This window comes from Myotis yumanensis, unplaced genomic scaffold, assembly GCF_028538775.1.
Source record: "Myotis yumanensis isolate MYYU_CA2020_CCGP unplaced genomic scaffold, mMyoYum1.0.hap1 SCAF_10, whole genome shotgun sequence".
NCBI classification, from domain to species: domain Eukaryota; kingdom Metazoa; phylum Chordata; class Mammalia; order Chiroptera; family Vespertilionidae; genus Myotis; species Myotis yumanensis.
Genome location: NW_027223761.1, coordinates 28964065 through 28989441, shown reverse-complemented (window position 1 = coordinate 28989441; position 25377 = coordinate 28964065). Strand labels below are relative to the sequence as shown.

The following is a 25377-nucleotide window of genomic DNA, read 5'->3' as shown; positions in this document are numbered from 1 at the left end:
CGGCAGCCGCTAGCAAACGCAGCCCTGCCCAGCCGCGCGTCCCGGTGCCCGCGCCCCACGGCATAGTCTTGCTGCACTATAGCTCACGGAGCATGTGCAGACCCGCAGGCGTTCAGGTGCTGTCTGTCCGGGGGGCTTCGGAGCAGTGGTGACTGTCACGCCTAGAGAGACCTTTCGGGGGCTCTCGCCGCGCCTCTGCGTCGCGGGGGACGCTGCGGTGCTCGCCATCAGGGAGGCAGCTTCCTCTCGGTGGTCTTGAGACTCCTTGAGCTCCGTGCGCCCTCCCTCTCCGTCCTCCGCGGTTCGCGCCTTCCCTCGCCGCTCACACCCGCAGCCTCCCGGAACGGAGGCGTGCGTGCCCGCTGCTTCTCTTCCAAAGGGGCCTCCTCACTTCGGAGATGCAGTGACAAATTAATATGGGATTCCAAGCCTCGGGTTCCCAGGAGAAGAATCGCAAGAGGCAACAGTCCCTGACCTCCCAGAGCTCTTGAATAGGCCACCCCGAAGGGGCGTTAAGACCCTAACGCCCCGACTGCAGCATCCATCCAGCATCCATCCAGCCGGACCAGTTGAGCGCCTCGACCCATCCTCTGCAGCATTCCCGCACCCCGAAGGTGCGCTCGCCGGGTTGCTCCGAGCTCCCCGACCTCGGCTTTTTTTTTTTTTTTTTTTTTTTTTTCCTTCTCCACTGGTGGTGGGCGCCTCGCGGGCCGAGCCCGGCGCCTGCTCTGCTGCCCGCGCTGCCTTTAGCGGTTGCCTCCGCTGCCGCTGCCAGGGACGTGCTGGGAAAACCGAAGCCCCGGGAGAAGATGCCGGCCATTCTGGTCGCCTCCAAAATGAAGTCGGGACTGCCCAAACCCGTGCACAGCGCCGCGCCCATTCTGCACGTGCCCCCGGCCCGGGCCGGCCCCCAGCCCTGCTACCTCAAGTTGGGAAGCAAGGTGGAGGTGAGCAAGACCGTCTTTCCCAGCCAGATCCCGCTGAAAGCGCACGGGCTGCAGGAGCCGGCGGGGGAGGGGCTGCCGCTGCGGAAGAGCGGCTCGGTGGAGAACGGGTTTGATACCCAGGTGAGAGGCTGTGTGCCGGGGCAATGTTCGGGGGGGGGGGGGGGGGGGATACTTTTTTGGGGGGTTGGCATGGCTGGATGGGGGAAAGGGCTACTCTGGGCGGAGAAGGGAACCATTCTATTAAGGCCGGCAGGTTGGGGGATGCGGCATGTTGGGGGATGCGCGAGAAGAGTGGGCTGGCTGGTGGGTGTGGCCCGGGTTTGCCTTAAGGATCTATACCAGACCAGGTGGGCCTGCGTGAGGTTTCCTTTGCTGGGGGGGTGGGGGGGGGGCGGCGCGGCGCGGCCAGGTGTTCTTCAAAAAAACGTATGCAGCCCTGGAAATGTCAGGTCCTGCATGTTGAGGGCTTGGCCCCCCAAAGCGGCATCGTCTCTCTGTCTGTCAGTTTTGTAGAGATTTCTATCACTGACAAGGAATGACCAGAGGCCTGGTTGGGCTCCATGGCCCCCTAGTTGCAGAGTCTGAGTGTGGCAGTGAACCTGTTCCCTGGTCTTGAAGATGACCCCCTGCTGCATCCCTTGGACTGACAGGAGTCCGGGCTTGGTGCTGGGACTGCAGTAGGAGTGGCCGGTGCCCGGCTGAGGCAGCCAGCTGGAGACTCCTAGCATCTTGGCTGGCGGTGGAGGTGGGGGTGGCTGCTCAGAATGGCGGCCCAAAGCTAAGCCCCTCCTTCCTGGGTACTTGATCCTGGTGCTGGTAGCCCCGGTAACTGGGGGTGGGGGTGAGAGGTGGCTTGAGAAGAAGTGATGACTTCTACCTTTCCAGACTGAGCTCACATCACCCAATTCGGCTGGGTGACAGGCCCTGGCCATTCAATCTCTTTTAAGGAAATCAGCAGGGGCCAATCCGGTTCTCTTGGCCTCCAGCCCTCCCTGCTGTTTTTTCTTCCCTCTTCTGGTAGGAGGGAGCAGGGGCACGCTGTATTTTCTTGGCAGTCAGTCATCAGGGACTTTTGGGGACAGGCCTACTTGACGGATATGACTGTCCTGGTCAGGAGAGACAGGAAGCCAGAGGGGGAGGCAGTGTGGGGCTGGTGTCAGGGAAGTGGCAACAGACCAGCTGACCTTATTGGCACTCAAGTCTCTGCTGACACTGTCTCCACCTTCTCCTGAGCTTTCTCTGATCAGAGGCTAGAACTCAACACATTCCTAGCCTTTCTGATGGAGGAACTGGAGCTGGAAGCTAATTGTAAGCAGACTTTTGGAGCTCTGGGCTGGAGAAGGCCCTCAAAGCAGATTAAGCTCCCACACCAGGCTGATAAGCATGACCCTTGCTGCTGCACTTGCTAAACGTTTTTGGAAGCTGACAGGTTTGAGTGATGGCGTGTGGGAGGAAGGCAAGATTTCCCCCAGAGCTCCTCCGGCCTGTCTCTGCTCAGGTTTTGTGTTCTGCTCTGTTTTTCTGTTCTTGGCCACGAGATTTGTCCAGCGAGCTCTGAAATGGGAATGAACTCATGGGCACATTCTGTCAGAGTCCCCCCTCACCCCCCCCCCCCCTTCATCCTTGGAGGTGGGGCTTGTGATGTGTAGTAGGCTGTACATGGGAGGCCAGAGCAGTAACTCTGGGATGTGACACATCCAGCCTGATGATGGGACCTGAGGAATGAGAGGGAAAGTAGATGCTGGGGTTGATTGTTCACACCCAGGCAGCTGTGCTGCTTCACCCATTTGACCCTTTCTTGAACATTGTTGGAGGACTTGCACTGGGAAGGATCTGGAAAGGTGATTCATCACCCTCTTTCCTGAAAAAAGGTTCTGCAGCTGGCATGGGCTCATCCCTCAAGGCTTTGCTTCCCTCTCCCACCTTTGGTGCACGGTTCCCAGAATGCCCCATTCCCCCTTGCCTTCCCTCAGTGGGATCTTGTTCACTGACCATGAGGAAGGTTTAGATGGACTGCTGAGGACATTGGCCACTTCCCGGTAGGCTATCCTGGTTTTACCAGCCTGCCTTTTCCTTGCGTGTCTGGGATTCCTGGGGGCTCTTCTCTGTGGCAAGTGGAAGACCCTGGTTCTCACTGCACCACCCTGGCATCAAAGTGACCTTGGCAGAAGGGATTTTCCCTTCTTTGGACCCAGCTACTGCCCAGTCTGCCTGACACGGTGCCTGTTCACCATGTGGGAAAGCCTCTCCATTATGGCTAAAGGGCTGCATCTGGCTTGACATCTGGTAGTCCCCAGTGCAATAGTTATCACTGGAAGATACTCATAAAATGATAAGTTAAATGATATCTTGGGGCCACTGAGTCCCATTTTATTTAGGGGATTTGGGGCAGAGGCTGGTTTGTGCAGTGGTCAATAGCACAGATTTTAAAGACAGGTAGATATCCATGGTTTCCTATCTCTACCATGTAATAATAGCTGGTGACCTAGTCGATTAACCTATCTGGGCTTCCCTCAGTGTTCCCACCTATAAAAAATGGGCATAAACAACCACACAAATGGTGAGAATTAAGAAAAATAACATATGTGAAGTGTTAAGCCCAGTGTCTGGCAAATAAGGAACACAGTAAAATTAGCTACTTAAGAGATAGGGCATGTGGGCATAGCTTATTTCCTTAAGCCCATGAGAAGGTATCAATTGGTTCACAAGGATTTTCAGAGCATCAATCACCTGCCTAGTACAATAGGCAGAACCACTTGTTGATTTCATTTCATCCTTACAGTAACATTTAATGCAGATATGGCCTTTTCTATAACAATAATTTCCTATAACAATAATCTGTAATAATAAAAGCGTAATATGCTAATTAGGCCGGACAGCTGAACGACCTTCCGGACGTCATTACGGACAAAGCTGTGGTGGCGGAGGCTGAGGCAGAGGTTGTTAGGGGCGATCAGTCAGGCAGGTGAGCAGTTAGGGGTGATGAGGCAGGCAGGCAGGCGAGTGGTTAGGAGCCAGCGTTCCCAGATTGCAAGAGGGATGTCCAACTGCCTGATCCGTGGGATCAGGCCTAAACTGGCAGTCAGACACCCCACAAGGGGTCCCAGATTGCGAGAGGGCTCAGGCCAGGCTGAGGGACTCCCCTCCCTCCCCTGCATGAATTTTGTGCACCAGGCCTCTAGTAATATAATAATGGCAAATCATTACATAGCATTGCCTATGTGTCAGGAATTTTTCTAGAGGTATTACATAAAATACCTCATTTGATTCTTATAACAATCCAATGAGATAGTGTTATTACTCTTACTAGAGGCCTGATGCATGAATATTCGTGCAAGAATAGGCCTTCCTTCTCCTGGTTACCGCTCCAGCTTCCCTCTGGCACCCAGTACCCGGGCCTTGGCTCTGGCCGCCGCCTTCCACCTTTGGTCTGGCCCTGCTGCCCTCTTGTAGCTCCCTCCACCCCACCCCCCCATAGCAAGTGTCCCGCCTGCCCCGACTGCTCTGTGCCTGCATGTGTGCGCTGCCCAGAGGCCTGGAGCAGCCTGGACAGGGCGGAATGCCTGTGTCATCGCCATGGAGATGACGCAAGTGTCCCAGCCCAGCTGCCGCCATCTTTGTTGCATCAATTTGCATATTCCCTCCTTATTGGCTGTGGACACAGCCATCTTTGTCGTGAAATGACAGTCAGTTTGCATATTCCACCTTTTTTAGATAGGATTTTACTCATGAGGAAACTGAGGCAAAGTCTGGGTTAAAGACCCTGTGAGTAGCAGAAGTTGAATTAGGACTTTGACAGTCTGACTGTGACTCCATGCCCTTAATCATGATGCTACACAGAGATAACCACAGAGACTTCCTGATTTCTTTCAGGCCCTGATTTATAAGACCACTGCTCTAACCATTGGGAAACAAGAGTAAGTGAGACTCAGTGAGGTGGAGTCACTTGCTTAGGGTCATCCTGCCCCAGTGTGGTACAGCAGGAATTCCAGCTCAGGTTGTCTGGCTTCAAGGCCAGTGGTCTTTCCACTCTCTATAGCTGCCTCCTTCAGCTGTTCAGCAGATGAACAGGGTAAATAAAACATGGCTGGGCCTTGGGGGTTTTATAGTCTAATTGGGAGGCATAACTGATGTACCAAGGGCAACAGGACAAATCACAGACAGGGCTGAGAGGTAAGTTTGGGCTTCAAAGGAAGAGAAGGACCCTGATGGCTGGAGAAGTCCAGAGGGCCTCTTGGAGGAGGCAGAAGGTGGCTGGGCTTCAGTGATAGGCAGGAATGGGATGGCTGGGTGGAGAAGGGGTGAGGTGAGGAGGGCATGACAAGGAAAGATGAGGAGCAGGGCCACACAGTGGTGCAGAGCAGGAGTTGATGTCACCACAGGGAAGCTGCACCTTCACGCAGTAGGTAATTGCTCTGTATCTAGTATCTTCTTTTTTTAAAAAAAAATATTTTTATTGATTTCAGAGATGAAGGGAGAGGGAGAGAGAGATAGAAACATCAATGATGAGAGAGAATCATTAATTGTCTGCCTCCTGTATAACCCACACGGGAGATCGAGCCCATAATTGGGCATGTACCCTGACCTGGAATCGAACCCCAACCTCCTGGTTCATAGGTTCATGTTCAACCATTGAACCACACCGACCAGGCCTAATTATCTTTTTTTTAAGAGGTGATGAGAAAAGAATAAAGTCTTCTCAGAGCTGAAAAATTGGATTTGCATGCTGGCTTCCTGGTGGATAGTAATTCTGAGCATACAAGACGGTTATGAGAAACTGGGGAGATGATGTCCATAAAATACCCAGTTCATAACAGACCCTTGGGAAATGATAGTGATTATGATTATTAGCTTGGGGTTCAGAACATTCAACATGGTGGTTATAGGGGAAAGGAGGCCATTCTCACGGCTTCTTTTATTATTCAGCAACTCACCTCAGCCAGTGACAGCCCATTTTCCCCTAAGCCTGCTCTCCATCTCCATCAAGTGTGAAAAGACCTAACATAGCCCAGCAAACCAGAAAATAGCTCCAAGGTGCAGCCCCACTGTCAACTGCCCAAGCCCCTCACCTTGAATCTCTCCCACAACTGGCAGCTGGGTCTTGACCCTCAGTGCGGGGAGGTAACTGTTCTCTGCAGCAGCACATCCTCCCAAGTTCCCTTCCTGGTGCTGGGATACCTGGGCCTTCCCCCAAGAATGAACATTTTATAGCATTTGCTCTTTAACGTGGTGTATAAATTATGACCATTCACAAAGAATTGTTTTAGAGATTGGCTCTGTGTTGGTTCAGAAACCCTGTCCGGCCAACCTTCAGATAAGGAATGCTCATGAGGTATTTGAGGAGAGGTTAGCCTATTTTTAAGAAGCAGTTGCAGGGGGAAAATATATTATATGTATAATTCTTTGATATTTCCTGTTTTTAGGAGCCTGGTGCTCAACTTGGAACTCATTTCTTTAAAAAAGTAATTAGAAGTGATTGAAATCCTCTGTGGGTGTCTTAGATGTTTAAAAAGAAAGTACAGGCAAGGCCCCTGGGAAGAGCACTCAGCTCCAAGCTTACAACCTGTTGCAACTTTACCCCATTGTGTTTTGATTAGAATCCGTGCTCCATCATCAAAGTTGATTATGGATTTGATTAGTGCATTTTTTTGCTATTGTGTTATTCCCTTTCTTCTCTTTCTCAGTTCTTGGAGGGGAATGTGTAGCATGGTTATCTGCCAACATGCAAGAATGTTTATAGTTCACATATTATTGCTTATTCCCTGGGTTAATTTTCTGAAGACACTTTAAGGGTGTAACTGGTGGCTTATTTAGTGTACCATTTTATATATATTTAGTGTACCATTTTATATCTACTTCTGGATATGTGTGTATACACACATATACACACACACACATATACAAATATATACACATGGAACAGCTTAAAGTAATAAGCACATGTAAGCACACACACATCAAAGACCAGGCTGGAGGAATTATAGCCCGATTTCCAACTCTCAGAAGAGTTAGATTTGCTTCCCACTTCTCACACTCTTTTTCTTGGTGACCAAGATGGAAGCACCAAATATTGGTGTCCCATTTCATTTACTTATAAGACATAAGAGACATAGCCTTGAGATAAGTGTTTTAATTAGGCCTTGGTGACGCTCCTGAAGCCAGTCTTGAAAAAGTCAAACCACCCAGTGAGATTTTGGCTTAAGGTCAGAGATTTCTTATTTCTTAGAATCAGCCTCAGCAGCAGGGAAGGGAGCCTTTGTGGAGCATCTGCTATGTGCTTGGTAATCTGTGGTGTTTATATAATTCAATTTGAGACACAGAAACTAGGTAAAATGTAAAGCAGTCTATGGATTTTAGATGAGGAAGCCAAGCTTTGGGCAAGATATTTAACACCTAAATGTCAGTGTCTTCACCTATAAAGCGGAAATATTGATGCTCATCGATTGGCTATGAGGGTTCTGTGAGATAATACAAGTAGGCTGCTGAGTACCATGCCTGCCATGTACTAAGCATGGAATAGGTATTGCCTATTTCTGTTACCCAAGGTCACTGCCAAGTTTGGAAACTATTCCTCATTCCAAGTTCATGTTCTTTCCACCCTACTTCTCTGCCTCCCAAGTGCACGGTTGATTACATAAAAGGACAGATGGCTTGCACTGTGAAAGCAGAGAGCATAGCAGGGCTTTGGTTAGATGAGTGGGGAGTGAGAGTAAATGAAGGGCAATCTCCTCCAATGGAGTCATATCCAGAGTTGTGAACTGCAACCTCTACATTTTGGTCCCAGAAATGCCATCTCTACAGCACTAACCACACCGAGGGATCTGCTGCAAACCAAATGTATGGGAAGGCTCCTGTGTACAGCCAGTCTGAGCTGGCACAGTGGAGGTGATCACACCAATGACCCTGCCCAAGACCAAGAGTGGAACAGTCCTACTGACTGGACTGTTGAATGGTTCCTTATTTTTCTGAGGGCAGAAGGGAAGCCCTCTTTTTTTCATGCCTGGCCTGATTGTGGTGGGAGCTAGACCTTATGGTCAGTTTGGTTATTAAGGTGCCCGAAGGCATGGCTAGCTGCCTGGTGATTTTACCATTAGCCATAGGGTCAATTTCAATGGCAACTCTGTCTTTTCTTTTTCAATAGTGACTCGGCCACATTGTTAAAGGAGATGGACAATGTGTTTCTAGAATGTCTTGGGCAGAATGGGCCATGTGATTTTGAGAACAAAACTGGGTCAGGCTTTGTGCTTCAATCCACATAAGACAATTGTGGTGACACATACGTTTTTGCAGGAACCCTATGTCTCCCACTCAGAACCTAAAGAATGACTCATGGTTTAGTGCTTCCTTTCCCAAGGAAAACAGACCCTCTCTTGTTTTTGCAAACAATGGCCCCACAGCCTCCGAATATACTGTCTCCCCTTCCAAGTGAAACCTTAATACCTTTAGGGAATTTTAGGTTGTTCCAACCCCTTCGTCTTGGTGAGACAGAAGATAGAAATGAGGGTTTGGTCAAAATAATTATGAGCCTACCTACCAGAGATCTTTGGGGGCCTTTGAACAAAATCAGTTACTCATGGCAATATGACACAATAAAAATAATGATCATAATGGTCACTGACACTGAACATAACCTCAGTCTCAGCATAAGCATAAGGCATACCAACAGAAATGTATCATTTCATTTAATCCTCACAACATCCCATGAGGTAGATGCTACTTCCTGAAAAGAAATAGAAGTGACAGCTCTGGAAGTCAGTGACTTTGATTCTAGTCTCTTTCTCTCTCTCTCTCTCTCTCTCTCTCTCTCTCTCTCTCTCTCATTCGTTTTGTTAATCCTCACTTGAGATTATTTTTCCATTGATTTTTAGAGAGTGGAAAGGAGAGGGAGAGACATCGATTGGTTGCCTCCTGCACACACCCAGACCTGGGCCGGGGAACTGAAGTACATGCCCTGCAACTAAAGTATGTGCCCTTCACTGCAATCGAACCTAAGACCCTTCAGTCTCTGGGCCGACGCTCTATCCACTGAGTGAAACTGGCTAGGGCTCTAGTTATCTCTTTTGACACTTTGCTGTGTAACCTTCAAGAAGTTACATTGTCTTTTGAGCTTCAGTTACCTCATCTATAAAAGAGACGGGGTAATACCTACTCTGCCTCTTTTGAAGAGTTATTGTGAAGCTTAATAGAGGCAGTTATTATGAACGAGACACTGGTTTAAGCATCTCACACCCTAAGGAAACCAAGGCTGAGAGAGTTTTGGCTACTTTTCCATCTAGCAGAGCTAGCAAAGTGGCTGACCCTGGTATTAAATTCATATCTGTTTGACCCAAAGTCAAGGTTCTTAAATAGCAAGTGTGATAGCACTTTGATAAAAATATTTGAAAAGATATTATTAATACTGAATCAAAGTAAATGGCTGTAAAATTTCCATTGTCTGGATCCTTATGCCACTTGGCTCCTCCTCTGTGCCCCAGAATTTGGGAATATTGAAAATATTCTTTCAGTATTAAAAAAATGCTAGCTGCTTAATAATATCAGTTAACCCCATCTGGGATGTGTGAAACTCCAAGTTCCCTGAGGCCTCAAGTTTCACTAAGTGTTATCACTGAGTGTAATTGGCAGGGCTGGTTTTAGACAGAGGAAGGGAAAAATAGGGAATTGGATCAAAATCATTTGTTGGCAAGAGGAAGCAATCAGATAAATTCAGATTATGGGTCACTCCTTAATTCAACAGATCTTCAAATCTATCAGTGTCATGAGAGATAAAAAAATTTAAAAGGCAAGTAACAGACCATTCCAGGAAATGAGGCCAAAGACCTTAATAACCAAACCCAATGAGAACTCCTTGACTGGCTTCCTGGATGAGGAAAACCATAAGTGCTAGGAAGGCCATTTTAGAGACAAGTGGAGATATTTGAACGTAGATTGTATATTAGATGGTATTGTTCCATTGATTTTAGTGGTACTGTCAGGGTATGATAATAGCGGTACTGCAGACTGGGAAGGGGAGAGAACACCATGGACTTTGGTGGGTTTTGGTGCCCCAAAAACTTTCGAAGGGGCACCTGAGAAGGGTTCTGAAAGATTTTAGTTCGTTACAGAAGAGGGGGGCGGGGGAAGGGTCGTTAGAGAGTCCTCAGATGGGGCAAGCCTTCTAGGAATAATGAACACAGCAACCACTTCTGTGCCATTTCCATACTTAATCTCATGCAATCCTTACACGAACTTTCTGAGCCGATATTGACCCTGTTTTACCAGTAAGGAGGAAATGAAGAATCAGTGAGGGCTAGCCTGAAAGAGGTCATGGAACTTGTTCAGGTCACACAGCTGGTATGGACAGTGGCAGGATTTGAACCTGGGTGTTCCTGATTCTAAAATCTATGCTCCTAACCGCCGCCTTCTTCTGCCAGTTATTGGAAGAGGCCCAAGTCCTATACAGAGATGCTGCTGAAGACTATCAAGCCTCCCAACGCTCTTCTCCTGGGAGCCTGCTCCCCGTTTCCTGGGCTTGGCCTCTCCCTGTTCCTTCTGGTCGGGGCCTCCTGTGCCTGCCCCAGCCTGTGTCCAGAGGCTCCGTGTTGATAAAATGAGGAGCCCCAGTCTGCTGCAATCTGGCACGATCTCCTTCTCTCACTGCTGTGGCTGCTGTCCCCCAGGTCACCCCTGTGCTGCTGGGCCTGGCGGGATCCATGTGCGGAACAGCTGGCAGGACCTCTTTCCTGTCTTGCCACAGGCTGCTGGGCTACAGCTCTGCAGACAGGCCCCGTTTCACGCTGGTTTGCTTTGATTCTTTTCAGACCTGCGAGTGACGCATGCTTATGTCAAAATGTGTGGGCTGCAAGTGTCCCAGAGCTGTCAGACCTTCCGGTGTGCTAACTTTGCTTGTTAATTGTCTCCTGACGGAGAAAGGCAAGCCCTGGCGAGAAAAGTGCCATTTAGGTGACAAAACTAGATTTAGAATAACCAGGCTTACTTGGGACGTCTATATGATCTATGCCTCAAAGACTTGGGGCATCTGAGCCAGTGTAGACCTCGGAGGCCATCTATTCCCACAGGTTCTTTGTACGGATGGGGAAAACATGGCCCAGGGAGGGGCACGACTTGCCCACTGTCACTCAGCTCGGAAGGCAGAGCAAAAACTGGAACCCAGGCCTCCAGACTCCTGGCCCAGTGTTCTTTCCAGGTCACTCATGGGGATCAGATGTTCTGCTCTGACGGCCCTGATGGTTTGAAGAATTGGAAGCAGCCTTGAGCTATGTTCTTTTTCTCTTCCTTCTACCAAGTAGTTAAGTATTCTTGATTCCTTCTTATTGGACAGCTTTTACATTTGGCTCAATGAGTCAGAAAACCAGAACCTCTTTGTGGCTGGTATAATTGTGACAACAGATCACCGTGGAATACCTCCCATGGGCCAGACACTTTGCACATATGTCTCATTTAAGCCTCACAACAAGGTGATGAGACTGGTGGCATTCCATCCATTTTAGATATGAGGCCCCAAGACGGTCAGAAATGTGACCAAGACCACATGGTCAGTACTGGAACTCTTTGATTTCATGTTCATGCTTTTTCTGCCCAGCCTCTTAGACACCCTGCACTCAGGAAGTCAGAGAGACCCAGATTAAACTCCTACCTCCTCATTCATTTGCTAACTTCCCCGGTGCTAGTGTAGGGCCTGGAACACAGTAGGCACTCAATAAAGAGTTGTTGGGCTGCAGCTTGGATAAGTCAGCCCTGCCAAGCCTCAGTTTCCCCAGGGAGAGTATAGCATTTCATTGGGTCATGTGGATTAAAGCACTTAGTGTGTATAAGTGTGCCTGGCTTGGGATAGATACAATCACCATTACTTACTGAGCACTTACTATGCGCTGAGTACTCTTTTAGCACTTTATATGGATTTTCCCATCTCGTGATCACAAAAGCAGTCACCTTTGAGGTAGGCATGTTTGTTATGGTCTCCATTTTACAGGTAAAGCAAGGCATGAAGAGCATAACGGCTTGTCTAAGGTCACCCACTTGTAAGTGGAGGAGCCAGGCCTGACCCTCGGGCAGAGCCTGCCTCCTTGCCCACTGTGTGGTCTGCCCTCTGTGCTGCTTCTAATTGAACCCCGATCTAGTTGAGGGTGGGGAGGAGAGAGACAACTGAGGGCACAGAGGAAATCTTGTTTAAGGTTCTTCCGCCTGAGAGGTACTAAAACCCAGCTGAGACTTGCTTCCCACAGCAGCCTGGGCTCTGTCCTGTGTGAGGTGCTGCCTCTCTACTGAGAGAGGACCCCCATGCTGGAGATGGTCACCAGGAATCAGGGACTCCCAACTGCCTGGTGGACTGTGTGCTTTCCCCTTTGGTTCCTGCTTCTCACTCATTTGGAATCATTTCTTCTCTGCATCCCAGAGCAAAGACCAATATAAATTTGACCTAGTCCCTAAAAATGTTTACCTGGCTAAAAATATGCCAGCTTCATTATATTTTTAGCCACATTTAGATTCAAAGTATATGAATTGCCCACACTTGTGTATTCTGCATGAACTGTTGGTACATTTTGTAACAGGAAGCTGCTGGTTTTCCATTCCAAAGAACTGGAATCTGGTCAGAAATGTGTCTTTTGCAAAAGCCAACTCTCGCCACATTCCACGGCTGTTTTGAAGACCGGCTCGTCACCTGGATTCGGAGGAAGCCAGCCACGGGCGAGGCCAAGCTGGCCAGGCTGCCTGTTGTGTGCTCCAGGTCTGGTGCCTTCCAAGCGACCTCTGCCTCTGGCTCGCCCAGGCCCCCGCCATCTGCAGTGTGTTGCCTTTGGATTAGTGTATGGGCAGACAGGGCGCTTATTTTAGAACTGGAAGGAGAGGAGATGTATCAATAAAAGCAGGGAAGGAAAAATCCATTCAGTGGTTTTAAAATATCTCTCCCTGAATAGGACAGATTATTTTTGTTTCTTAAAAATAACTGGTACTTTGCTCCTCGAAACAGAGTTGGAAAGAGAGATGCACTAGACTGGGAAAAGGAGAGGGCTGTAAAGGTGGCCGTTCATTTCATCACCCCGGCCCAGTCACACAAACCGGGTCATTTCTCCCAGCCTCCAAAGCTTCTCAGGCTCTTGACGGGCAGACTCGGGGCCCAGCACATAGTCAATGTTTACTAAATAGGAAGTGAGTAAATGACAGGGACTTGTGCAAGATTCCAGGCAGAGCTGGGACTAGCATCCGGGTCTGAATTCAAGTCAGGGCTCCTACTTATACTATTTCTCCAGACCCTATAAAGGCATCTACCATGTGTCCCTTAAGATGCTAATGGGTCAAAATGTCATACCCTTAGTTTTGTTTCTTTCATGGGAGCTTCTAGTGCAAAGGGTGGGTGAGTGTCTTAGTGCAAAGTGGATGAGTCAGGTTGGCTGGGAAAAGGTAATGTATCTTTTTTTCTTTATTTCCCTCAGGGTGGGGACTTACCCTATGAGCAGACTCTTATTTTGTCTGAGTTTAGGGCTGGCTCTGAGATGCCCACAGTAGGCTGTGGAGTTGAGAGTTGGATTTGCCGACATGCACTGGTTCCTTCTTTGTTCTTTCTCCTGGTCACTTTTTGTGCTTTAAACCCTTGTTAATAAGAGTATGGTCTGTGGCCCAGCATTAATGGCATCACATGGAACTTTGTTAGAAATGCAGAACCATAGGCCTAGTCCCAACCTTCTGAATCAGAATTTGCGTATTTTTTTTATCTTCACCTGAGGATATGCTTTTATTGATTTGAGAGAGAGAAAGAGAGAGAGAGAAAGAGGTGAGAGAGAAATATTGATCCATTGCTTCTAGTACGCTCCCTGACTGGGGATGGAACCCACAACCTGGTATGTGCCCTGACCAGAAATTGAACCTGTGACCCTTTGAGCCACCCTGGCTACAGGTAAGGTTAAAATTTGCATTTTAACAAGACCCCACAGACAATTCATAGGCAAATTAAAATTTAAGAAATGAAGGAGCTTTTATGCCCTCACCCCTTCAAAAGAAGTATTTAAGAGAAACCCCCTTCTTGCAAAGTACTCAGTGGCTACCTCTGTCTGGAGGCATGGACCTTATTGCATGGGAGGAATGGAAGAGCACCTCTAGAAGAGGGTATCATAAAAGAAACATCTAGAATACATGGCCACTCCATTTCTTACACTGTTCTGTCTCATTCACTTGTGCACTTGGCTTTGTAGCTAATGTTTGGTCAGCCTGATGGGAGGCCGCACTCTGGTAACTGCAAAAGGAAGAGAAATCTAGTCTTTAACCTGGGAGCTCAGGATTAGAGGACCTCAGCTCTCTGTTCTGCTGGGTGTGCTCTTGGCCGGTGGAGATGGCATCTTTCGGAAGCTAGGGGCAGTTTCACCCTAGCCTTTCTCACAGATGGCTGTGAAATCCTTTCTAGCCCCTATAGCAGAGGCTGGACCGTGCTTCCCACAGTCTGAACAGAGCCCAACTCCCATGATCCTTTGCTTTTGGGAAGTCTCCTTCCATTTCTCCTTGAATTGCAATTGGAAATTGCATCGCCTGATTCCAGCTCGTCATTGTGAAGGAGGCAGGATGCATCCTGGAGCACCAAGAGGAGGGACTCATTAAGTGGCGGTGCTGGGCTCTCCATCCTGCCTAGGGAAGCTCCCTCAGGAGGCAGATGCTGTGCAAGTCTAATCAGTCTGCCTGCTGAGGCATTCCTTTCAATCATGCTGCAGTCGTGTGTTGATTTGGGGAAAGCCCATTGATAAAACTGCAGCAGACTAAGCCCCTGAATCAGGCTTTTGGTGAAATTATTGTCTCAGGCTGATGTCAGAGCCTTTTCACCTTATTCTGTGTAAACCAGGGCTATTTAAAAGCTGCTCCCATGATCACTGGTGCCATGGAAACCTCCTGTCCTGTGCACATCCCTGTCTCAGTCAGGTATGGGCCATCACAGGTGGAGGGAGGGGCCTTGGTGGCCTCACTGAGGAGTCTGTTGGAGGAGGAAGAAAGGTGGCAGAGGGAGTGGAAAGGGGCTTTCTGCCACGCCCCCCCCAGCTCCCCTAGACTTGCCTCATTTAACCCCATCCAAGCCACCTGGAGGAGGGACCTCCTCAGCCACACTCAAGTTCAGCCTTGGCCCTAAGTGGGGACAGGAAAGCTGCCCTGTGACTGAAAGATGATTAGCCTGATACCAAGAAGTCCTTTGTGTGTGTATGCATACATGTATGTGTGTGGACCTCTGTGTGAGCACGTGTGTGTGTGTGTGTGTGTGTGTGTGTGCGCGCACGCGTGTGTGCCCAGATGCACCTCGAGAGGCTGTAGAAAATCCATTTTGACCACTGGGAGCACTGCAACATGTGAGGCAGTGTGGGGAGGTTGAAAGAGCACTGTTCCTGGAATCAAGAAATGCGAGTTCTCTTTCCAGACACTGCTTTCACCAGTGGCTTGACCCGGGCACATGTCCAGTGGTCCTTTGCCAGGAGCCTGTGGAGTTGTCAAAACAGTACACATGCCCAGCTGTCTCCCTGACAGATACAGGCCTGAGGGGAGGCTTCAGCATCTGTATTTCTTAGGGCTCGGAGGGGATGCTGATGCAAACTTGGTGGAGATCTCCTGGAGGACTTGAGACCAGCCCCCCTCAGAAGTCAGGGCAGCGCAAGTGGTCACAGCCACGCAGACCAGGGTTTGGATTTAGCTCTGCCCACTGGAGGTGAGGCCTTAAGCAAGTTGCTAAACTTGCCCATGCATCTTCACCTGCTCTAGAGGCAGGAGAGTGTCCTCATGGGGCTGCTCTGGGCACCAAACACTGTACTGTGCGTGAAGCAGAGTGCCTGGCATTGTGACGCATCCTCCATAAATGTTAGGTCTCAGGTGTGCACACGTGTGCGTGTGTGCATGTGTGTGTTTTCTGCGGTGCCCTAATATCTGGGTAGAAACCTCCTAAGAAAAGCCAAGGCAAGAAATGAGATGGCAGTGCTCAATTATATTAGTGTGATTTGGCAATAGGGAAACCAATTAATTCATTCTTTCAGACAGTTAATAGCAGGAAAGGGAGTGTGCAGAGAAAGGTCCTATGGGGCCAGAGAGAGATTTCAAGCATGCATCTCTTCCTCCACAGCAGTGGTGTTCAAGATTCATTGTGCATTAGCATTACCTGGGTGGCTTGGTAAATATGCAGAACCCTGGGCTCCAGCCTCAGAGTCTCTGATTTTGCAGATCTGGATGAGGCCAAGCATGCATATTTTTGGCAAGTATGACCAAGTGAACAATCTGGCCCACAGTGAAAAATCAAATTGGGGGATTAAGAGGAGGAGGGAGCTAGGTGAGTCAGGCAGGCAAGAATGAGATCCTAGGTAAAGTAAGATGGGCTGAGGTTTGAATGCATGAGAGAACATAGGGCAGCGTATTTTGGATTCGGTATGCTGAGCAGATGGTAGAGGGGCCTGGTGGACAGGAAGCCCTGGCTCTCTCCCTGCTGCCAAGGGTGAAGGTTGCCATGTCTGGTGGGCATCACACCAGGATGTCAGCCACAGAAAAGGGTTACCCAGGATTCTCGGTGAGGGGTAATGAACCCTGAGTATGTGCCCCTTTGTTCTCATTTAAGGCCTGAGCTGGCTGCCTTTAGCTTCCTGACAGTGGCCCTAGAGTTCAGCATCAGCCTCTGCTCATTCAGAAATCAGAGTTTAGGAGCAACCTGAGGCGGGAGATCTGGGAGTGTGAAGTAGATCTAAGACACTCAAGACCCCTGAGTGGAGTGGCAGAAAGAGGGCCAGAGATAAAATGAGGAGGTGTGTGTTTGTATGTTACTTATTATGGGCTGTGGGAGCTGAGAGGGGCCTCAGCCAGAGTCCCAGGTCTGCAGGGGGCCCAATGTCCCCATGATAAAGCCCGAACCAAGATATTCCCAAGCAGTGGCCTTGGGATCATTGGTCCCGGAGAGAACATTTTCTGGGGTCCTCAGTGCACTGGGAAGAGCTATAGATAAGAAGGGATAAAGGGTAAGGGAACATTCATTCAGCACCTCTAAGTTCCATACTCCATGCTTACGTGATTTATCTCATTCAGCCTCCACCTGAGGAAGTAGACATCTTTAGTCTCATTTTACAGATGGAGCAAGAGAGGCCCAGAGAGGTAAAGCAACTTGTGTAATCCACACAGCGAGGACTTGGCAAAGCCTGCATTTGAACTCACTCTGGCTCTGACAATCACCCTCAGTTCCTCAGTGAATGCAGGGGAGGCCTTGCTGCTCCGCCCTCAAGTGCAGGCCCCTTGGAAGCCCAGCTGTCCCAGGTGGGATGGGGAGGGGCACAGTGTGGGCCGAATGCTCTGGAGTCCCGTGACGTGTGGGGCATTTCCGTGCCCTCTGTCAACAATCCAGCCTTCAGTAATCTTGGCCTGGCTGCTGGCTGCTTTCACCACAGCCGACCCCCCACCCACACAGGCAAAGGCTGTGGCCAAGGGCACCCTGGAGGGGGAGGAGGAAGTGCCCTCCAGAGGGGTCTGTCCCAAAGCCCCTGAATGGCCCCATTGAGGCCCTGGGCAGGATGACAATGGGCCTGTTGGGGTCCTGGGTCTGGTCCACTGAGGAGAGAGGCCCAGGGCTGGGCAGGCAGTGCTGGCTGGGAGGCCAGACGCCGACTTCCAGGGCTGGGAGCCAGTGCCTCTGACGTGCTCTGCTATGCCAGCTCTACTTCATGGGAGCAGCTGGGCCAGCTCCACATTCCTCCCCATGCCAGGAAGCAGCATGAACCTGTTCCCCAGACCCCAGGCGGCTCCTCCAGCCTGAGGTTCCTTCCGGTTCCTTGGAGGACTTTCTGCTCACAGGGACTATGGTTGGCCCTTTCCAGTGTCCCTTTGGTCCTCAGGGACATTCTTTTCAACCCATTTGGAGAAATAACTCCCCCACCCCCAACAACTTAGGGCACCTACAGTGGGTGTGCCAGATAAAAAGAAGAGTGCCCAGTTAAATTTGAATTTTACATAAATAACAAATAATTTAAAAATTATATTTAAGTATTGAACAGACACTAATAAATGATAAGGACTGAGCCAAGATATGGGCCCATTGGGTGTGTCATGGGGCACACTGAAATTTAAAAGTTATTGGTTGCTTATCTGAAATTCAAATTTAACTGGGAACCCTCTGTTTTCAGTTGCTCAATCTGAAAACCCCAGCTACGGGAGCCATGATGAGCACACATGTGGGGTCACAGGATATGCTAGGTTTTTCTTGATGCCGCCAAGGTGGGGGGCATGGGGAGTGGGAGGCCTCTGCTGGGCCCACTCTCCACCTCCTCTACTTCCCATACATAGGATTCCGGGCATTGAATTAATAGTCACTTACTAATAGGCAGCCATAGTCCCATTGTTGATATTGACCCCTTTCAGGACCTGCATCTTTCTCCCCAAACCCCCACACGGGAAAGGAAGCTTTGAGGTTCAGCTCCAGTTGGTGACTATGCACTTACTGCAGATCACATTGGGCTGAGCCCTGGTGATTTAATGGTGAATGAGCCAGATGTGATACCTGCCCTCAGAGGAGCCCATAGGCCAGATTCGCAATCAACAAAGGAGCAACCAGGATCCAGCAAACCACAAGCACTGTGGGTGGGTGGGGAATCACAGAGGGGCTTGCTGAATCTCAAGAGGGTATCCCACAGCTACGGGGACAGATAAACACAAAGAAAAGGGGTCTTGAGGTCAGGGCATCCAAGTTGAAATCATGGGTGGTATCACTGAGCTGACTAGCTATGTGAGCCTGGGCCAGTCATTTACCCTCTCTGGGCCTCAGTTTTTCTCATCTATAAAATGGGAACAATATTCCTTGCCTAGAGGCACCAGTGGAAGATTCTAAGTAAAATGAATGTGAACATGTACTACCAATATATGGTTCTAGATGGTAAGTGTGTAGGGGGTATGGGTTTGAAGGAGAGGGGAAGTATAGGGGGCAGGAACGTTTGGGATCCAGGCCCCTCCATACTAACCCTCTCAGCACACTGCCTGTAGTTACGTCTCTGGCATGATTGTTGGTCTTTTTGTGGCATTCTCAAGTGAGTAACAGTGACACCAGATGTTTGGATAGTGTTTTACTGTTTGCAAAGCATAATAAGAACATGGGCTGTGGATTTCAACAGGCCTGGGCTCAAGTTCAATCTCTACTCTATGCCTTAGTTTCCTCCTTTGTAAAATGGAACCTCATAGGCATGGTTGAGAGAATGAGACGAGACCAAGTCATATACAGCATAAAGCCTGGCACATAGCGAGTGTGAGCAGCTATTAAGAGGGCCTTGTTTGAGTTTCATAACTACCTTGTGAAGTAGTGGGTATCAGGTGGAGAATGAACTGCAGAGGGGGGGCTGTGGTGAACGTACATACATTCTGCTTCCCAGGAGGCCTTTGGTCACCAGCCTTCAGAGGGCTCTGCTTTGAGCCAACATCCCTCTGGATGTCTGGGGACTAGTTGGTGCTGGGCTGTCCTTGACCGGTTGTGGTCTGTCCAGATACCTGGGTGTCTCCCGGAGATCTCGGTATGCCTGTTTATGCCAATACCAGCCCTCCCAGCCCCTCAGCCTCCAGGAGGTGGGGAGAAAGAGCATCCTTTCGGAATCTGAGGATTTATACGCCTCACAACACCCATTCTTCCTTTGCTGGGCTTGGAGTCTGAGATGTGGGCGATTTTATGATCCTCTTAAACCTTTTTGTTAACCCATGCCCGCACAATTATGCTGTTGGCATGGATGCTAGTTGCATTGTCTTGAACACAAAAGCAGCTTTGAAAAGAGGGGGCATTTCTGTGGAAAGGCTGGGGTGGGCCTCTCATAGGAGAAGGCAGACTTCAGTTGACCAATCCTGTGGGAGCAGGTGGATTAAATTGCTCTTTTAGGCAGTACTCTGGTTTCTAGCAGAATAATAACCAATAACCATGATTGTTTGTGAAGGGAAAGGGCAGCGAGCTAACCTTTACTGCGCACTTGCTGTGTGTGCAGCACTGTGTGGGGCTTCTTGCATAGCATCAGGTTAGTTCCTGACCACTCTCTGGGAGTTAGGTCTTCAACCCATTTTACAGATGAGCAAAATGAGCTGGAGAGGCTGACTGATTTGTCCTAGGTCACATGACCGGTAAATAGTAGCACCAGGGCAAAGAAGAAGAGAGAGGGAGGAGGGAAGGGTAGGAGGGAGGGAGGGGGAAAGAGAGAGATCAGTTTGTTGTTCCACTTAGTTATGCACTTATTGGTTTCTTCTTGTATGTGCCCTGACCGGAGATCAAACCTGCAACAAAAAAAAGGCATATCGGGACGATATTCTAGCCAACTGAGCAACCTGGCTAGGGCTGGGGTTTTGAGCTCAAGAGTGTTTGGCTCTGGAGCCCATGCTTTGCTATCACTCAAGCACCTAGGTCTACATGCTTCAGGGGGGACCCAAACAGCAGAAGGCATGTGCCTGCCTTCAAGGTTCCAGCTGAAGACACAAGATGCTCCGCCTACCACTGAGCACCATGAGTGCCCGACTTCAGACCAGAGGACTGAGGCTCCTAGGGGAGACAGGACCAGAGCCGGTGTCTGACCTCACCTCTTTCCTTAAAGAGGATAAAGGATTTTGGTTACATGGAGGGATGAAAGAGGGTTTTCCAAGGACAGGCCAAGCCTGTGCAAAGCCAAGAGGCAGGAACGAACAGGTGATTGTGCAGTGAGAGATGACAGTGAGGAGCCCCGCTTGGACCGACTACATACTGAAGCTGATGTTGCAAGGCAGGCCCGAGGCTGGAGAATGAGGGCCTTGGAGGCTGACCAGTCAGGGGTGTTTTGGTCTCAATCTCAGAAAGTGGGAGCCATGATGGGATTCTGAGTAAGGGAGGGCAAGCTGAAAATAGTGGGTAAGGGATTTATCTCAGTACGCTGGAAAGTTCAGAGACTGAGGCATGACCAGGGATCGTTGGAAATCTTGGTGCTGCTGTTACTGTTGGTGATGGTGATGATGACTAATGTTTACTGAGGGCTTACTATGTACTGGTACTATTCTGAGAATTTTACATGCAATAACTTGTTTAACGATTGTGGCAGTCTTATAAAGAAGGTGCTATTATTAGGCCTGTTTTACAGATGAGGAAACTGTGGCACAGAGAGGCCATAAGAGCCTGGGATGGGGGTGGACATTGAGGCTGGAGAGAAGCATGTCGAGCTAAGAGCCACTGAAGGAAGAGTGAGTGTGGGGCGAGGTGCCCAAGTCAGGAAGGAACGAGGGGGCGGAGGCTCTGCAATGCCTCCCAGGTGAGCCAGTGCTCCTTTATAGGAGCCCGTGTCCCAGCGGTAGTTATTGGCGAAGCCACCACTCGGCCAGCAAAGGCAAGGTAGCAATTTCCTAAATGCCTGTGTGAAAATGTAAATGTGCTGTTTGAAAGGAAGACCATAATAAGCCCGTGTCAGACACAGATACCTCAGTGTGCGTGAGATCATCCGCTTCAGTGAAGGGAGGACGGCTTGAGAGAAGGGGACCCTGGGTGGCTCAGTTCTGAGAAAGCTTGTGCCGGCCAGTCCCTTGCATGAGAGTGTGCTGCCTCAAAACACACCCAGGGTCCCTTTCTCTCGAACCCCTGGCCCTTCCTTCCAACTCACACTCATTCTGACACAGAGCAATTTACACTCAGCATTCATGGCCAGCGCTGGGTGAGGTGTTCCCCTTCCAGGTCCCCCGCTGGCATGTTAACAGACTCAACAACTGGCTGATGGAAGTGGGGAATGTGAGTATTCCCTGTGGGCTGGGCAGGGACAGGAGACGTTCACGCATCCTACCCCCCAAAAATGTGCTTCACCCCAGCAGTGCCTGGAACCCAGAGGCCTTGGACCCGCATCCCACAAGGGTCATGAACCGCACACTCTCTCAGCTGGTCTGCCATGGAGGGCTGGGTCAGGCCAGGGAGCCTCTCTCAGTCTGGGAGGGTGGAAAGCAGTCCTCAGCCCCCACCTCAGTGGTACATAGTCATGACAAGCACCACTCTCTAGTCAGCCAGGCAAGAGGGAGGTATTGGCCTACTTGCCTACAACCTTAGATCATTTGTAAAATGGGGATAATGATAGTACCATCCTGACAGTGTGAGAGGAGTCAATCAGAGAAGGCCTCGAACGGGCTTAGCCCAGGACTTGGCGCATAGGAAGTGCTCACTAAATAGAAGCTGCAGTGGTTGCCCCACCCCCCACTCTGAACCCCCGCTAGGAGACCTCAAACTTCCTCCGTGGGCGTTGTTACTAAACCTAGTGCCATGCAGCTCAGTGCCACTGGTTTCAGGGTGGCAGTGAACTCAACCTGGGCCCCTGTCCACCCTCCCTGGCTCTCTCAGCCAGATACATGGGTGGTACTGGGTGTTAATGTTACTCCTGGAACAGCCCTCTCCCTTGGCATCCTAGACAGAGCCTTGTCACATTCCTTGCTGGACCCACAAAGGTTTAATTTACATCAGAGGAAGTAACAGTTTTAACCAGTACTTATAGAACACCTACTGTGTGCCAGGTACTGTATTGATTAATTTAATCTTCACATCCATTCATTCCATCAAGTAAACACTGTTATCACTCCCAGGAGGAAACAGAGGCATAGCAAGGCTAGGTCACTTGCTTGTGCTTGAAATTATACAGCCAAATCAGAGGTGGGACTCGAACTCCTAACCTCTATGCCATTCTGAATAAAGGAATTTGAAGCCATGCCTTCTGCACATTGCATGAAATTTTAACAACCTGCTGACAGCCCGGAGCTTTGCTGTTTCTCTGAGCACAAGGGACCAGAGCCATCTGTTGGGTGCTTTTTTGAGGGAGCTGGTGTGACTTGTTTCAGGATAAAATGCAGAGAAATACATCACTTTTTTCCCCCCATGATAAAAATAACCTGCAGGGATGGGAAGAACAAACGGAGGTTGGAAGGCTGACATGGTGGTGAGGAAGGAGCTGCAGTGCTGGCGGCTGCCCACCTGGGTGCCATCTGCTGCCATCTGCCCAATTTGGGGGCAACCTCAGCCTGGCCTGCCAGGGCCTGTCTGGCCACCAGCATCAGCCTTCAGAAACAGAAGAGCTTTCCAAAGAGCCTTTGGCTCAAGGCAGCTCAAGTTGCAGAGAGAGGTCCATGGGGGGTGGTGGCAGTTCCAAACATATGGCTCATTCATAGGATGCAGCAGTGACCATGTATCGCCCCCTCTCCTATCACCCAGCTCCAGACACAGACCGGGCATGGCTTTTGATCATGAAATGTCTTTTTAAAAAATGAAAAAACTGGAAGTAGTTGGTGAGTTTGAGATTATGTTAATGTATGCAATTTCCACTGCTGCTAGGATTAAAAATAGCTTCCTTTTAGGCAAACTGGAGCTACTCACTGTCAGCCTGCCTTCTAAGCCACTTCTGGTTGGGGTCCAGGGCTGGTGGGCTGGGCACCAGGCACAGTTATGAGGGTGTCCTTGGCTGTCCCAGGCTCTGCAGCTTTGCTGAAGCAGAAGGTAAAAGACAAGAGTGTCTTCATAGGCATGTTTAGTGGAACAGAACTTGATCTGCTAAACTTCAGTGAGAACTCCTGTCAGCATTAAAAACCCTGTGGAAAATTCTGGTTCTTCTCAGGGAGCGTCTGTTCTTTAGGCTTACGTCTCCTGGGGCATCTAGGATCTCTGCTAGGCATCTAGCATCTTTGCTAAACAAATAGACTGATTGATTTGGAGGTCAGTGTCAAATTGAATGGCCATCATTTGTTGAATGCCTACTGTGGGCTAAGATGTTTTTTGTATTTTCCATGTCTTGCTCATAATAAGTTTGTAAGGAAATTATAATTGGTCCATTTTACAGAAGGGATAACTGAGGATTACTCTATAGAATTGATTTGCTAAAAAGTAATTAGTGGCAGGGATGGATTTGGACCAGGTGTCCATTCTTTTAATCCCCTTGCCAGCCTCTCTTTCCCACCCACCTGGAGTGGGACCACAAAATGCAAGTTACTTGGAAAGACTTGGGTACCTTGAGAAAACTATCACAAAGTTCCTGTGTCTTAAGTGCTACTTTACTCCACAGGAGGGAGTCATTACAAGGAGGAGGGGACAGAAAGAGGAGTGAGGAAAGGGGCTTGTCTGTTGAATAGATAATTCCAAGGCAGGGTAACATGGTGGAAGGTGGTATATAAGCATCACAGATTTTGGGTCAAAGAGACTGGATTTAAGAACCATCCTTGCTTTTTCCTAGCTCTATGCTTCTATGCAAGGCACGTATGCTTCCAGCTCAGTTTCCTCATCTGAAAAAATGGGGATAAGAGTTTGTACTTCCCAGGGTGCTTGAGAGGATTCCATGAAATCGCACATGGAAAGAACGCACTTAACAGGAAGTCCAGTGCCCATACAGTATCCAATGAATGGTGGCTATTGCTGGTTAGTATCTGATTTCTCAGACCTAAGCAGACCCAAAGCAGCTGATTAGGGGCTGGGATAGGTTGGCACTCTGATAGCTCAATGAATTTTCGAAACTACTGACAGCCTGACAGCAGACAGAGGGACCAAAAAATCCACTCTCGTCAGCCCCACAGCAAGTAATGCTGGTTATGATTCTTCCTGGGCCATGAAGAAAAGGTGGATTTCTGTTTGTTGGATTCTTATTTTTGAGAAGGTGAGACTGTGTAGGAGAATTCATGGGGGTGAAAGGGCTGAAATGTTGGGTAGGGGTTCAGCTCTCCACTCTGTGTGGCCCGAGCCCAGGCAGAGCAGGGCCCCGAGACAGATATCTGCTGAGGATCCACTCAGAGCCCATCTGCCTTGCCGGGGCTGGAGTTCCAGTATTCTAGATGCAGATCTTAAATGTGGGTGACAGATGTGGGGAAGCACATCCAGGAGATGAAAAGACAACTCCATCTGTGTGGTTCCGGAGAAAGAATGGGGAGCCCAGTGAGTGGATGGTGGCTTTTTCTAGTAAAGAATTTGTGGGTGAGTTTTCAAGGGGGGAGGCCATGTTTCTGGACAACGTAGACACCTAAGCCTGGGCTCCTGCCCCCTGGCATGGTGGGTGAGGTTGCAGGTGATGCTTGTTGGTTAGGGGAAAGGAGGAAGGGCAGTGCCTGGCCCCTGTGAGGAGGGCTCTGAGGCTCTCCTCTGTAGAGGAAGTCACATCGCTGTCAGTGCCTGGGCTTTGTGACAGCTCTTTGAAGGTGTTTTAGTAACTGCAGATGGGATGTTTGGCTGCCTCTCCCAAGCTGCCGCCAGCAGTGCAGAGCTATGTGCTGGGGCTCAGGGCCACCGTGGAGCTCGGCAAGTTAGGTGTTGTCCCCTGGGCCACACAGTGGTTCCTGTTGGGAGAAGAGGCAGTAGCTGGGAGAAGACAGCCAATAGCAAAAGTTAGTGCTTTTAGAGACACATCCAAATCATGGCCTCTTCCCTTATACTCCTCCCCTTAAAATCATTTATTGCGTTGTTAACATATATCAGATTCTTTGTTAGTCTCTTCATGTACCTTTT

General features: G+C 49.4%; 1 protein-coding gene across 3 annotated transcripts in view; it reads left to right on the top strand.

Annotated features, from left to right (window-relative positions):
- The first annotated feature begins 267 nt into the window (after positions 1-267).
- Positions 268-25377, top strand: part of NAV2 (neuron navigator 2) — a 366387-nt gene continuing 341277 nt past the window's right edge. For 2 of the 3 annotated variants that reach the window (XM_070428165.1, XM_070428164.1), the window contains exon 1: positions 270-1067. In XM_070428165.1, the coding sequence (XP_070284266.1) occupies positions 810-1067 (258 nt within the window). In that variant the 5' untranslated portion in view covers positions 270-809. Of the gene's footprint in view, positions 1068-25377 lie in introns of all 3 variants that reach the window. The other variant, XM_070428168.1, reaches the window with a different exon arrangement.